General features: G+C 36.6%; 1 protein-coding gene and 1 pseudogene across 5 annotated transcripts in view; both read right to left on the bottom strand.

Annotated features, from left to right (window-relative positions):
- Positions 1-16752, bottom strand: part of Cttnbp2nl (CTTNBP2 N-terminal like) — a 53344-nt gene that overhangs the window by 16303 nt on the left and 20289 nt on the right. For 4 of the 5 annotated variants that reach the window (XM_004853730.4, XM_021265681.2, XM_087212694.1 and 1 more), the window contains one exon: positions 16210-16317. In XM_004853730.4, the coding sequence (XP_004853787.1) occupies positions 16210-16308 (99 nt within the window). In that variant the 5' untranslated portion in view covers positions 16309-16317. Of the gene's footprint in view, positions 1-12289; positions 12328-16209; positions 16318-16752 lie in introns of those variants that run through there. The other variant, XM_021265682.2, reaches the window with a different exon arrangement.
- Positions 5319-5486, bottom strand: LOC147827733 (U2 spliceosomal RNA; annotated as a pseudogene).

Raw genomic sequence — 16752 nt, 5'->3', positions numbered from 1 at the left:
GTGGACAATTAAAATACAGTATAATGAAGTATTAAATTTGTTTTCTTTACATAGATAAAACATAGTGGACAAAGACATATCTCAGTTGTTTGGTACCCTTTTTATTCCCCCCTGGTACTAGAGATTTAATCCATGGGCATTCTACACGAAAAACATCCCTAGTACTTTTGAATTTTACTTTGAGACAGGGTCTTGCCAAGTTGCCCAGGCTGGTCTCAAACTTATGATCCTCCTGGATCAGCCCTTGAGTAGTAGCTGGGGTTACAGGCATATGCCACTTGCACTGTGTTGATATCCTTTAATACAAATATAGAAACAAACACAAAACAATAATTTTCTGTCTTGAGGAACAAACTGCTCCTTAATACAGGGTGAGATGTAAATAATGTAATGGAATGTGAACAGTAATAAAAGTTATAAAACTGTATTATTATAGTTGTCTCTCTTCTAATGCATATGAATTAATAAATGACGATCTATTTTGACCCTTCAATGCATTCAAGTTAGAATCAAAGTGTTTGAACTCATTCTTCCATAGACTAAATACTTCTGAAGTACTTAGTACTAGATTCTAGATACATAGGGTGCAGTGCTGGACAAGATTAGGTACTTGCCATTCATGCAGCTTACATTTGAGAGGATCAACTAGGCATAAAATGGAAAAATCCCTGTAATCTGAGAGGCTTGTCAGAATGAATACATTCTCATATTATCACTAACCTAGTGCAGACAATTGAAAAAGAGAAATCATATTATATATGATTCAATTTGACAAAACTATTTGGTATGCTTAGATGAGGGGTTCTATGTATGATGGAGAAGGAAAGGAAAATGATATTCTAAACAAAGGGAACAGTTCAAACAAGGCTGTGAAGAATCAAAGTACATAATGTGGTGCAGAGGTTAGAGTAGAGCTGATACAGAAAGGAGACCAGGTTCAGGCCAGTCTGTAAATGTCTGAAATGTAATGCCTTTAAACTTAATTTCATAGGTAGCAAAGGAGCTACAAAAAAAATTTTTAAGAGAAAAATGAAAAGATCAAACTGAAACTAAGTGTGTTGGTTCGTGCCTGTAACCCCAGCTGCTCAAAAAGTTACTCAAAAAGCTGAGGTAGGAGAATTGCAATTTGAGGCCAGCCTGGAAAACTTGGCAAGACCTTGTCTTGAAATAAAACTAAAAGGACTATGGATGTAGCTCAGTGCAAGGCTCTAGGTTCAATCTGTAGCACCATAAACTGAATGATACTAATGATAGGCTGCAAATCTGGTGTAAACCAGAAAGAGTATCAGTAAGAGGTTAGATCCACTGGTCAGTGGAAGAGCTGTTAGAATCTAACCTCGAGACATACAAGTGTGGAGACCATATTTAAGAGGTATTCTAGAGGTAGAGCCAATAGATCTGGGCACCTGCTAGACACAGGAAGTGAAGAAGAGAGAAAACACACATACCTACTTTAGGTGAGTGAATGGTTGGGGATGTCATTAAACAAAACAGAGAACAGAATAAATGGGCTTTTAGGGAAAGATGTTGAGATTGTGACATTAAATCTATGAGTCTAGAGATGGGAGAAAAAATCAAATCTCGATGTTAACCACCTGTTGAAACTAATGGAACTAATGAGATTACCTAAGAGAATGAATAGGTCAGATGTAGGGAGAGTCCAGGTGAATATTTTTATGCAATATTCATTCAACTCATATGTTCAGTCCATGTTAGGTACCACTGCAATATGCTAGAGCTACATAAGAGGATCAGTTAAAATAAATGTGTACTATGAAGAATGAATAACCCAGCAGATACAAGCAACAGATTATATGCACACATGGCAACTTGACAGACCTCAGATACAGTAAGTGCAAAAAGTAAGAACAGAGCTGGGTGTGGTAATCCCAGCACCTGGGAGGCTGAGGCAGGAGGATCACTGTGAGTTTGAGGTAAGCACAAGCTACACAGTGAGTTCAAGGCCAGCCTGAACTACATAGCAAGACCCTGACTCAGGAAAAAAAAAGTAAGATCAGAATGAGTACACAGTACCAATACCATTTATACAAATTCATACACACAAAGCAATGTATACTTTATAAGAATACATACAAACAAACATGTATGAGAATCACTGCTTGTGGACCCAGAGGTCATGAGAGACTGAAAAGAGACTTTTTTTATAATACAAAAGACAAAATAATGAGTATCATTCTGGCTTCTGTCTTTTAGGATCTTAAATTCTAAAGGGCAAGAGACAAACACTATTACAATATAGTTATGAAAAGTGCTGCGACAGAACTTGAACAGTGTGCCATGGGAGTCACAGATAAGGATATTTCACACCATCACAGAAGGCATCAAATTTAAGCGGCAGGTGAAAAAGAGAGGTCTGAGAAGAAACAAGAGCATCACTGAAACCAAGGAAGAAGTTTTAAAAGTAAGATGGCCAACAGCGTCAAATGCTGAAGGAAGGTTAAGTAGTCTAATCAAAAGGGCTCGGAGGTGGGGCTCAGAGGTAGAAGCTAGCATTTTTCAGACCCAGGGCTCCAACCCAGCACTAGAGAAAAAGAGAAAAAGAAAAAGAAAAAGAAAGCTATTAGAGGTTACTTATAACTTCAAAAGATGAAATTTCAGTAGGGTATAAAGCAAAAGGTATGAATGACAAGAGGCCAAAAACTGAGAGTACAAATAGCATTTAAATATTTGAACGTAAAGAGAGGAGAGTGTAATATCTCAGAATTAAAAGCAGGGTTGAGAGGAGTCTTTTTTTTTTTTTTTTAAAGAACAGGCTTTAGAGACAGGACCAAATGGGTTTTGAGCTGAAGACAAGAGGTACCATATGGAAAGAAATTGAAATGCAGAGAAGGCAGTGAGTAACAGATGGAAGGACAGGAGAAAAATAGGGAAAGAAGGGGTCAAGAGTATAGACAGCTGCATTAACTAATCTTGGAATAGGGTGGCATAGTAAAAGGAGGACATCTTATGAAGTGAACAAAAAATCTCTAGAAGTTTCCAGTCAAGAAGAGAGACTTCTGAATTTAATAATGACACAATCCCATACTCATTTCTACCAATGAATTCAATCTTGTTGAACAAATAGCATGTTAGGTACTGGGTTTGATTTTTAAAATTTTGAAGTAATACATATCTTAGAACTCACTGAGTGGAGTTGTATTTCTGACACACAAAATACTTTGTTGTTGTTAAGCAACAGAATATTATGAACTCATAAGAAACTGAAAGTGGGAAAAGTACTTTTAAAGGGCTGTAGGCCTCCTACTGTGATAATAAAATTTTATGAAATTTTAATCATGTAGTTGCTTATGCATATGTTGTTAGTTTTATTTAGTTTGAATTCATGACCTATGAAAGAATCTGCATTGGAAGAATAACTTCAATTACCCTATACAAAAGCAGAATTTGAAAAATACCAAGAGATTTATTCATTGATCTTTTGAGAAAAAAAAATCTGGGTTATAGAGGCAGTAAGCTCATGCTTTCCTGTGATGTACTATGCTGTCTCCGCTCCCTTAACTATATTTTAAAATTAATATAGCACTGAGGTGGTAGGATGTCTGCCTAGCATGCACAAGGCCCTAGGTTCAATCCCCAACACCACAAAACTAAAATAAAAACCATTTTAACTATATAAAGCTGAAATTCTTGCAGACCACAATCTAATCTATCTTTCCTCTCCCAAAGTTTTCTGTACAAGTTATCCTCTCAGCCCATTTCAAAGCATATAAGTTTATAAGTGTATATAAAACTTGATTATATAGATATTACAACTCTTCTGCAACTTGTCTTCACTTATTGTCATATGTAGCTTTTTCTTCCTAAAAAATTATATAATACTCCACAGTAAGGATGCACCAGGTTGTGGTACCACACTTTACAGACAAATATTTATATTGTTTGCAGTTTTTCAATACTGTGTTAAACAGTGCTGCAATGAACATCCTTGTGCATATGAGAATAGTTTTTCTATGGTTTTCTTTTTTTTTTTTGGCACCAGGGATCAAACTTGGGACCTTGCGCTTGCAAGGCAGGCACCGGATTTTCTAAGGAAATCACTTTCCATATAATAAAATTCTCAACTCTATAAATGCCTCATTTCTATACAGATTTTCGCAAACATACAAAGTGGTTTCCTTCTATCCCCCAAATTATTCTTTAAACTGGCTGAACTGATATACTAAATGACATACTTTAGGTTTTAGTATTAGAAGCAACCTTTTTGTCTTCCTTAGCTTCTCCTCTTTATAGGAACAACCAGAAATAACCTCTGATTAATCCCAAATCACAAGGCCAACACATGCAAGAAGACATAATAACAGGAAGTAAAAATAACAGGAATAAGCTGCTTCCTTTTAAAATTTGTTTTAATTTCAGGCTGAATAAATGTAATGAAATTCCTTACTGTCTCAATCTTTTCTGAAGCTCCTTAACTGTTGGAGAACATATATTCTCTAAATAAGTACCACCATATAAACTGAATCTCCCCATCTTTCCTCAAAGGCATTAAAACAAAACAAAAACTCAAAATGCCAAAAGAGCCCAAAGGACGATCTCAGCTAAATGAAAAATTTGCTTATTCTTTTGGCGCCTTTACTCTTGAGCCCCTAAATGCTACAATTTATAATGCAAATAATGAGCTATGATAAATACAGCAGGTAGCTGGTATCAGACAATTAAAATTTTTTTGTTTTTTATTTATACAGGGTATACCCTATGGCCCAGGCCTAGGCTAGCCTCGAACTCACAATTCTCCTGCCTCAACCTCCCGAGTGCTGGGACTTCAGGTGTACATCACCATGCCCAGCTTAGACAATTATTTTTAAGAGCTAGCTGTTATTAGATAAATTTCAATGTTTTTATGAATGGATGCCAAATCACTTAAGAATGCATCCTTTTTATAAATGCCCAATTTATGAATGACCCATATATATTAACAGCTTTTCTTGCTACTTTTGGCTCTTTTCTGCTCAAGTACCCCACCACTAACCTGGTACTACTCTCTTACTAACTTCGTGCCCTCCCAGGGGAGAGTACTTCGAACACTCCTACCATTCCCAGGGAACCATGACAAGGAAGGGGAAGGGAGGAGACACTCTGTGAGAAATACTTCTGAACTTAATACTTGTTTTTTATAATCTTCTTCTGTAACTTTTCCCCCCTACCGCATCTTGGAGAATGTTCAACATTACACATAAAGATGTATCTTTTACTCTTTATTATTTTTATTGTATAATCATACCACAATTCACTTGGCCAGAACTCTACTAACAGACACTAAGATTGTTCCTACGAATGCTGCAATTAACATCTAAGAACAAATGCAGCATAAACTTCTAGAAATGGAATAACAGTTTATGCATTTTAAAATTGATACATATTGTCAAATTCTCCTTAATGGGTTGAAGACAACATGTACCAGTTTCTCCTTACATTTACCAATAAGGTTTATACACTTGATCTTAGCCAGAAGGCCGAGAAGCGATACCAATAAAGAATCAGGTATTTTAACCTCTTACAGTCAGATCCTAGTTGATTTAGCTGAATACAGTTTGCTTGGAAATACTATTTGGAACTGAAAAATAGATGCTCCAGTATCTGCATAAAAATGGGTGTTATGACATCTATTTCTTAGGGGTTTAAAAAGAATTCAACAAGAAGATTATCACATTTGGAATCATTTTGAAAGCTGTAGTGAGATAAACCAAATGCTGGCTGTTCTTAAAAAAATAAACTAGGGACAGCTTAGGATTTCATAGTTTAAAACATTACTTTGAAATTTTACAAGGAACACATTTAAATCTTGCTTCTACTCTTAGGACCTGGCAATATGAAACAGTAAAATCTAGCCACTATGTAGCAACTTGAGAAAGTAAACTAGTGCTTTCAATCAGTGTTTTACAAATTGTCAACCCATTAGTGGATCATAAAACTAGTTATTGGAGTCACAGTTAGCATTAAAAAAAATTAAGCAGCTGGGTGTGGGATTCACACCTATGATCCCAGCACTCTGGGAGGTGAGGCAGGAGGATTCCAGGTTTGAGTCCAGCCCAGGCAACCTGGTGAGGCCCTGTCGCCAAATTTAAAGTTAAAAAAGAGGTAATGTAGCCCAGTGTGAAGGCCATCAGTTCAATCCCCAGTAACAATAAAATAAAATAGAAAACATTACAGTATAATGTGATACAATATTTAAGTACTGTAGTACTTATATTTAGATAAAATATAAAGTTAAATATTAAATTTTACTGAATTTTAGTTTTAATTAATAATGTATGTGAGTGTGTATATGTGTCCTAGACTGTGGTAAAAGGAAATGTATTTCATAAATATCTGAGAATGGCTCAAGCTTCATATTTCATAAATATCTGAAAGACATTTCCTTAGACTCAGGGATGATAAAAAGGTACTGTTAGTAAAGCCTTCTTTTTTTTCTTCCTTTAATTAAACTCTGATCTTTTTTATTGGATGGTATGGAAATGTACATTGGTTTTCCACCCAGACACAGTTATTTCAGAAAGGCTGGAAAGTAATATTACCAGTACCAGGAACAACAACACAGCAAGTTTTTTTGTGTGTGTGTGGGTGGTACTAGGATTTGAACCCAGGACCCTCATACAAGCTATCCCTATCATCTCTTTTGAGACAGAGTCTCGCTAAGCTGCCCAGGCAAGCCTTTAACTTTCCATCTGCCTGACTCCTCCCAGAGCTCTGGGATTATAGGCATGCGCTACCACATCCAGACGAAAGGGGAAGAATGTAACTACAGTTCTGATTAGCTTGAATATCTTTTCCTACAAAGTGAGTAATGTATTGCTAAAGTATCTTCTTAGGACAAGGTTATAAATAGAGATCTAAGCAAGAATTCATTGTACAAATGATTGCTATTTAAAAACAAGTGTTTCTGGCTGGCTACAGTGGCACATACCTGTAATCATAGCAATCGGGAGACTGAGGCAGGAGGATCACAGTGAATTCGGGGGCCCACTTGTACTACACCCAAGTTCAAGGCCAGCCTGAACTGCACAGTGAGACTGTGTCAAAAAAACAAAAAACAGGGGGCCGGAGATTTAGCTCAGTGGTTCTGCCACCTGGCCCCAAGCTGAAGGACCCGAGTTCGATCCCCAGTACCCCCCCAAAAAACCCAAACCTCCCAAAAGTAAAAGACAAGTGTTTTTGATATAAAAGTAATTTATGTATGAGCAGAAGTTGTGAAGAAGAATTAAAAGGCACAAATGCATATATTGGGCTGGGGTGTGGCTCAGTGGTAGAGTGCTTACCAGGCGTGCAAGTATGAGGTCCTGGGTCCAATTCCCAGCACTGTCAAAATAACAACCACCACTACCACCACCACCATGCACATAAGATTCAAATACCCATGGTCAACCACTATTACTACTCTAATTACAGACTTTTATGTATTTGCTTCCGTGTTCTTTATTTTTTTTGAGACAGGGTCTCCCTTTGTAGTTCAGGCTGGCCTTGAACTTTTGATGGTCCTCCTGCCTTAGCCTCCCAAGTGCTGGAATTACAGGTGTGCACTGCCATGCCCGGCTTATTTTATTTTTTTATAGTTCAGACTCAAAGATATATTTATTTAATTTTATGGCTAGAAATACTACCACATCATTATAAATTTTTCATATGCATTATATTTTTAAATAGTTATATAGTATTTTGCTATGCATATGTACCACCTAATTCATGTAGTTATTAACTAATGGTTTATTTTATAAAGAATTAGTTGTAGCCAGGAGTGCTTTCAGATTAAAAATTAAATTAAAACTTAAAAACAGTAAGGCTTATAGAAGAATAAAATAGAAAAGTTTTCCAATCTTATTTTTCTGTTGTTGTTGTCTTTGTGTTTTTGTGACACAGTCTCACTATGTAGTTCAGGGTGACCTTGAACTCACTATGTATCCAAGGGTGACCTCCAATTTGTGGTGATCTTCCTGCCTCAGCCTCCCGAGTACTGATTACAAGCATGTGCCACCACATCTGGCTCTAACCTTGGTTTAGACATACTTCTTGGACATAATGCCAAAATCCATAAAAGGAAAACTAATAAATGAGGACTGTAAAAAAGATATAATTGAGAGTGAAATAAACCACAGGTAGGGCTAGGGGTATAGCTTAGTGGTAGAGCATCTGACTAGCCTGCATGAGGTATAGGGATCCCAAAAAATAAAAATGAATCCCACTGACCAGCCAGGTGTCGTGGCACATGCCTCTAATCCCAGCACTTGGGAGGCTGAGGCAGTAGGATCCTCAAATTTGAGGCCAGTCTGGACTACACTCGAGACCAGTATGGACTATGTAGGGAGACCCTGCATCAAAACAAAACAAAGCACAGACCAGGAGAAAATATTTACAAAGCATACATTTGATAAAGGACTTGCATCCAGATATGTAAGGAACTTTCAAAACTCAGTAATGAGAAACTAATTCAGTTTTTAAAATAGGGGCAAAAGATTTGAACAAATACTTCACTAAAGAAAATAGCAAAGATGATAAATATACGAAATGATACTCATTGTTACTCCACAAGAAAATGGAAATTAAAATGAAAATGAGATGTTACACACCTGCTAGAATGACTTAAATTAAAAAGGCCGACCATATCAAGTGCTGGTGGAGATGTGGAGCAAACGAACTCCACTGGATACATACTGTGGAATGCAAAATCGTATAATCACTGGCAAAACACGCTGGCAGTTTCTTAAAAAGTTACACATACACCTATCATAACAGAGTCATTCCATTCCTAGGTATTTATCCAAAAGATATAAAACCATATGTCCATAAAAAGCCTACTATATGAATGTTTATAGTAGCTTTATTTGCAATAGCATAGAAACTAGAGACAATGCAAGTGTTCAACAGACGAATGGATAAAACAAATGGTGGCATATCTATAGCTATCTATATGAACACCAGTAATAGAAATGAGCTGTCTATACATAAAACATGGATGAAACTCAAAATAATGAGGTGAGTGAAAGCACCCCAACCCCCACCCCCAAAAATACATGCCATTGATTTCACGTAGATAAAATTCCAGAAAGTGTAAGCTATTCTCTAATGACAGAAAGCAGATCAATGATTTGGGAGCAGGGCTGGGGAGGAGTAGAGGTTTAGGTAGGAGGTATAAGGGAACATGAGAATAATTTGGGGAGAGACAGATGTGTTATTTGTGCTAAAGGTTGCATGAGGGAATACTTATATTAAAACATAAATTTGGGGCCAGGGATTTAGCTCAGTGGTTCTGGCGCCTGCCTCTCAAGCACAAGGTCCCGAGTTCGATCCCCAGTACCCAAAACCCCCATAAATTTGTACACATCAGATATATTTAGCTAATTGTATGTCAATTATATCTTAATAAGGTTGTTTAAAAAACAATATAGTACACTAAACCAAATAAACAAAAGTAACAGCACTGCTAAAAAGGCTTCCATATTATTCCCGTATTTCCTGTTTTCATTATAGAGGGACTGTAACAGAACATCTGTTCCATGCCCCACAGTACACCTTTAGCCCTTGCCAACTGTCTCAAAATACACACTTTTGGATGATGAGGTGGAGATGGAACAACTCAAAACCATCAATTCCTGAAAGAAAAACAAGCTGAAATGCAAGCACTAGGAATAACAAAGATAAAAAAGAAAAGTAAAACCTCTTATGAAGGACAGCATATTAACGCTAAATGGATGAACTTTGAAAAATTAAATATTCCAATAATTATAAGTAATGGTAAATGAGCACTGAGTACCTGATTTAGTATTTGCTCCCTCATTTAATTCTTATAACAACTATACCATTTTACAGATAAAACTGATTGGGTAAAATAACTTGTCTAAGATCATACAATAATAACGGCAGAACTAAAATCTGTTTAATGTGAAAGCTCATGCTTTTAATAGCTAAGATTAACTGAATGTTCTTGTTGATACCTAGTAATTTGGTGTGGTACAAAGAGTATATAGACTTTGTTTTGTACTGGGGATCGAACTTGGGTCTTTCTGCTTGCGAGGCAGGCGCCAGAACCATTGAGCTAAATCCCCAGTCCAAGACTCTTTTTAAAAAGTACCACTTCACTGGGGATTTAGCTCAGTGGTTCCACCGCCTGCCTTGTAAGCAGAAAGACCTGAGTTCGATCCCCAGTACAAAAAAAAAAAAAAGTACCACTTCAAGTGCGCCTGCCTCGCAAGTGCAAGGTCCTGACTTTGATCCCTGGTACCAAAAAAAAAAAAAGGCAGCATTTCATACAGGTACAAATTCCATACGATGAATGTGATCATTATGTATATCTACATTGTACCAATAAATTTAACTAAAAATAAAATAGTAAGATTTCATATATGCATTTTACTTAGAAGAGGATAAACAATATCATACTTTAACTATAAAAAACACATTAAAATGTGGCCAAATGGCCACTGATTAATTCATTACCATGATTCATAATAAGTTATAAATATGTATCTAAAGACCTCATCATTCAATATTTATTTATTTATTCAGCCTAAATAAAGTTCTGTTTGTTTCCTAATATCTCAGTTTTTTTATCCAGGCAGAAATTGGGACTTTTCTTCGTTGTAGCCTATGTTTATTTGATCTTTATCAAAAATCTAAACTACCCCAATCCGAAAAGCCATCTATTAAAATAAGGTCATTTTGGGGCAAAGAATTATTAGGTCTAGATTTCTGCGTGTCAAAGAGTGCTGCACTCTGAGTCCATTTAAGATATTCATGGCTAAAGCAGGAGGACTTTTGTGAGTTTGAGGCCAAACAAGGCTATAAAGTGAGACCCCTTCTCAAAAAAAATCAACCCCCCCAAATAAATAGATAAATAAAGAGATCTCCCCAGATTTATTACCAAGTAGCTAATATCTGACTTAAACAAATGCAATTAACTTTTTTTTTTTTTTGATGGAGCTTGCCGTGATGCCAAGGCTGACCTCAAACTTGAGATCTTCCCATCTCAGCCTCCCAGGTAGCTGGGATTACTGCACCACCATGCCTGTCTTAAAATGCAGAAACTCTGGCTTGACAAGCTTATTAGTACAGGACGATGAATGGTGATTGCTAAATTCAATTTTACCTTCCTCATTTCAGTTTAGCCTTTATAATTATCTGTTTACATAAAAGGTACAAGGCTATGACCGAAAACAGATGTTAGGCTCTGGACTTACTACAGTGAACCTGTATTTGCTATATTCTTGAGACACAGTACTTTCTATGACAACTTTTATCTTGTACAACACTTAAAGAGTGTTTTTCTATGATATGATGCCATCTAAAACAGAAAATTACATTATATAAAGTTCAACTGGGGCCAAATACAGTATAAATGGAGTATGTAGTTTCTAACAACTAAACTTCAAATACAGGACAGGCTGGATATTACAGCATTTTCTATCGGCTTCTCTGGTTCTAAGCCAAACATGTCTTGGATTAGTAAGGAGGCTTTTGGGGGACAAAAGAACATCACCTGGGGACTTTAGAAGGGTGCAGCTGCAATCCAGCACTTTACAGAATTTCTGGAATATGAATGAAGCTCTTTTATAATTCTAACTTTATATGTAGAATCCACTTACCAACTATGGGGAACTTTAAAATACATAATAGATCCCTAAAGAACCAGCCCTTGACGGTATAACCTACGATTCACTGTGAAGGAACAGCCATGTGGTTTTGTTCAGAGATGCAAGGCTAAAGAATAGATTTGGTGTCCAGAAAAAATCTATTTTGAAAATGAGGGGGAAAAAAAAAATAAAGAAAACATGAACTTTTTTTTTTTACTGAAAGTAAAACAGAGAGCAAGAAAACAAGAACAGAGAGCAAGAACGTGGTATTTAGGACATAGACCAAAATCTTTGCAACACTAACCATGAATTAAGAACTACTAGTAAGGGCTAAACATGGTGGGACATGCCTGTAATCCTAGCACTGGGGAGGCTAAGGTAGGAGGACTGTGAGTACGAAGCCAGCATGGGCTGCATAACAAAACTTGTCTCATAAATGAATGAATGAATGATAGATAGATAAATAAACAAATGTAAGCTGCTATGTGCATGTAAAAAGTCCAATAGATGTTTGTTGTTAGGTAAAAACAACAAGGCAGCAAAACGTTTTTTTTTTTTTTTTGGTACCAGGGACTGAACTCAGAACCTTGCACTTGTGAGGCAGGCGTGGTGCCACTGAGCTACATCCCCAGCCCTGCAAAATCTTGATACATTACAGAACCAAAACAAAAACTCTACAAATAAAATGACATTTCATTTTAACTTACAGAATGTGGTGGTGGGATGTAGTTCAGTAGTACAAGACCTGCGCAGGAAACACAAGACCTTAGGTTTCAGCTCCAAAATCTGGTATGGTATTTGCTCTTTTTTTTTACAGGGCTGAAACAACTTTCACACCAGCTGCCAAGACTTTATTTAAAGAAGTGTCACTCCTGGTGAAGCTATTCCTTTCACCTAAACTGAACAGAAGTTAAGCTTCAGAATCTGTATCACCTACAGATCATATATAGCCTAATATAACATTTGTGTCTGAAATACTTCCTTAATTAGCAGCTCTTGTTCTCTAGCTGCTCTTTCAACTTGTCAGAAGTTGTCTGAAGTAACTAAAATTAGATTCATGAAGAAAAAATATATTTTAAGAAAATATGTACAACAAACACCTAAGCATCTGTTAAGATAAAACCAGAAGGCAGTGTGAAACAGAGCACATAACAGTCTTAAGATTTAGTAATTCATAACATTTACTTTGAAGTATCATGGCAGTCTTTTAAAGTAACACACAACAATGGCACAATCCTTTTATTTAGTTAATATTTGGGGCTGGGGATGAAGCTCACTGGCAGTGTGTGTTTAACATGTGCAAAGCCCTGGGTTCAATCCTCAGCAGCAAAAGCAATGACACCAACAACGAATACTTATTGATCATCTATATGCCAGGCACCATCATAGCTGCTAAGGATATAATGGCTGGTAAATTGGACACATAAACCACTATAGTATTACATCATTTCTAAGGCTGAAAAGCAGAGGTTATACTGGTAAAACTATAAAAGTAAAAACAAGGTCATCCTTTTAATTTTTCCATTACAGTAGCCACCTCCTATTACCTCATTATGAGGATTAAGGCAGATGGTAACTGTGGGGAAGAAGTGAGAATAATGGGCAGTGGAGTGAGGATTAGGAAAAAGCTCAAACTTTTCTCAATCCTTTTTTTCTCTTCACTGATCAATTAATATAGGGTATGAAATGAGAATGTGGCTGGCTGTAGTGGTATGTGTTTGTAATCCCAGCTGAGGCAGGTGGATCAAAAGTTGAGGCCAGCCTGGACAACTGAGTGAGACCTTGTCTCAAAATTTAAAAATAAGAAGGCCTACGGATGTAGCTCAGCACTCCCTGGGTACAATCCACACTACTGAAAAAAAGAAATGAGAATGTGTCCTGGGTTTAAATAGATTTGGACTACTGTTAATAATAGTACTGGGTTACGAGAAACAAAAATGGTTTGCATGAACTTACAGGGAAGGGTAAAGAAAGAATAATAGTATTGGGTTATGAGAAATGAAAACAGTTTTCATGGACTTATAGGGAAGGGCGAAGAAATCACCAAGAATGATAAAAGGAAAGGGTGTAAATGTGGCAGGAATGAGTCACCAACTGGAGTGAATATTGATATGTTACCCATGTTGTCAGGTAAGTCATTAAAAAAGCAAGCACCCTTGAAGATACACTAGAGACATCTACTCAAATGACTGGCTCTTTGAATACAGGATACGTGTTATACACTGACAGGATATGAATAAATGGAAAGAAAAAATGAATACTACATTGTTGGAGTATTTGTAATATTATGCAAATTATCAAGTGTTATATGCAAACACTTGTTATTGATCATACATTCTTATTACAGACAAGGAAGCTTTATTCCAGACAGACTGACCAAGGTCACATAGTTAGGCTTAATGGCATGACAGGCAAAAAGTCAGGCAATGAACTTTAACATAAATTAGGCATGTATCAAAGCTATGAACATGTGACCTCCAAGGAAACCATGGGTCTCCCTCCAAGGAAACCAGATTATCCCTTCAGAAGAGAACTGCTTTGTATATTCTGCAGAAACAAAATCACTGGAGATTACTTACTACATATTACAGAGCCATAAGGGAAAATAAGAGTAGTAGTTTCAGTGACTAATTACTTTGAGGCATAGCTAATTAGAAAAGTCCATCTTTTTCAGTTAGTCTTAAAAGACATAAGCTAATGCTACACTTAACAGTTATGGAAACAATGGTTTAGATTTTATTTTTAATCATAATTATAATCTGAGTAATCCAAGAAAAGATTACTCAATTACTATATGTCTAAAGGCACACATATAAATCAGTGTGGAAAAGGAAAACAAGATAAAAGATACAGCTTTTTGTATGAACTCTTGAGTTGTGACTGTTGGCTACTTCAGATTTTCCAGCATGGCACTGAGAAAACAATCTCTGTTGCTATTAAAAAAAAACCTTCAGGGTCAGGGATTTAGCTCAGTGGTTATGCCACCTGCCTCACAAGCGCAAGGACCCAAGTTCGATCCCTGGTACCAAAAATAAAACCCCTTCAACAAAGCAGCTTCATATGAACACCCATGAAATATTAATATAAATGTCCCTTTTATTCAATAAAGAGCTAGAATAATTTTGAAGTTTAATAAACTTTTTTTTGGCTGAAATTTAAGATGTATATAAAAAAAAAACCTCTCCTTAAGCCAGGCGTAGTGGCTCATGCCTATAATTCCAACACTCGGGAAGGCTGCGATAGGAGGACTACAAGTTTGAGTCTAGTCTGAGCAATTTAGGGAGACCTTGTTCAAAATTTTAAGAAATTTGAAAAAAGGACAGAGTATGTAGTTCCACACAAAAGGTTCAATCCTCAGTACTATAGCAAGCACACAAAAATCCTCCTGAATCCTACTACTTGAGAGGCTGAAGCAGGATGACAGGGAGTTTAAGGCTGATCTGGGCTACACAGTTACATGCTGTCTTAACAAAAACCAGAAAACAAAATCTCTTCATATAAAAGTCTTCTTAGCTGGAAATGGTGGTACATTCTTGTAATCTAGGCAATCTGGGAGACTGAGGCAGGAGGATTACGATTTTAAACCCAGCTTGGGCAATTTAGTGAAACCCTGTATCAAAATAAAAAAGGGCATTGGATATACATAGCTTAATGCAATGATGGCGAGCCTTTTAGAGACTGAGTACTCAAACTGCAACTTAAAACCTACTTATTTACTGCCAAGTGCCACACTGTAATTAAACCTGAATACTGAGGTTTTAGATTAGAAAAACAACTGGTATCCAATGCTCGACTGCTGGGGCGATTTAGCTCCCATGCCAACAGAGAGGGCTCTGTGTGCCACTGCGGCATGCGTGCCACAGGTTCACTACCACTGGCTTTGTGTGAAGGCCCTGGGTTTAATCCCCAGTACTGCAAAAACAATCAAACCAACCCTTAGATTTCTACTAAGTTGCATTTTCCCGGAACTAATCTTTCTTCACCATGCTCCAGTCTCATGTTCTTTGGTCATTTCCCCTTGCCTTTTAGGGAGTATCATCTGTCTACTTCTCACACCAATTCTCTTAACTTCCCTTCTATGCAAATATGCTCTCAAGACAGGAAGGGAAAATCCTTTGAAATGGTAAAGAACTCTTGACCCTTGAAAGCAGGAATGCCCCCTTGTAATTTTTTTCATCGACTTTACAGAGTTTCCATGTGCCTCTTATGCTCACTAATATAGTACCTCTCCTGCCCCTAACTTTTAACACATGTCTGATACTTAACAAAAAGTAAGAATTCTTAATCTGGGGTCCAAGGAATCCATAGATGTCTTCATGGGGTCCTTGATCTCCCAGATACAGTATCCTCAATTTTGGCATACAAATATATATTTTTTCTTTGGGAAGTAGGTCTCATCAAGTCCTCAAAGGGGTCAGCATTCAAAAACAGCAAAAGCACAGTAAAATAATGAAGGTCAAGATCTAGAGACCAGATACAGAAACTAAAGGAACTATTTTGAGGGCAGAGGGGCTCAAATCTCACCACAGAGGCCGTATCTACAGCAATATCCTAGTTAAATACATCATAGTGAATGAAATGACTTTCAAAATATATGGTGACTTCTCTTTCTTTTCTTTGAACATACCTTTAAAGCTTCTATAACAAGGTCCCTTGCTTCAAGCTCTCCTTCAAGAATACTGAATAGGGTCAGGAGTTCAGGCTTGCTGAGTTTTTCCAGATTCATCCTGAAAGCCTACAACAAATACAACAATCAGGTAATCTTTTCAGAAGATAGAGTTAATTGTATATAACTAATAAAAAAAAGAAGCATGCTATAATCACAGTATAAAATGTTTTAAGAAAGGAAATGGTGAAAATTAAATAGAAATCTAAGAACTTTCTGATGTTAATCACAAATTGAGCAGTGATAAAAAATAAAATTTGAATTACTGATTTCATCAGAAAGATCAATTTTTCACCATTTTTCAAGTACATTTACAAACAAATAATTTAGGTCTCATAAAGAATTAGTAACTTGGGCTGGGGATTTAGCTCAGTGGTTCCACTGCCTGCCTCACAAGCACAAGGACCTGAGTTTGAGTTCGATCATCAGTACCAAAAAAAAAAAAAAAAAAAGGAAGAATTAGTAACTAATTTTGTTCACTAGAAATTCAGGTAGAATTGTGTT

This window comes from Heterocephalus glaber, unplaced genomic scaffold (assembly GCF_053883595.1).
Source record: "Heterocephalus glaber isolate CG9 unplaced genomic scaffold, H.glaber_assembly_v1.0 deba00001442, whole genome shotgun sequence".
Lineage (NCBI taxonomy): Eukaryota > Metazoa > Chordata > Mammalia > Rodentia > Bathyergidae > Heterocephalus > Heterocephalus glaber.
Note: the sequence above shows the minus strand (reverse complement) of the source record. Positions and strands in the feature narration are given on the sequence as shown.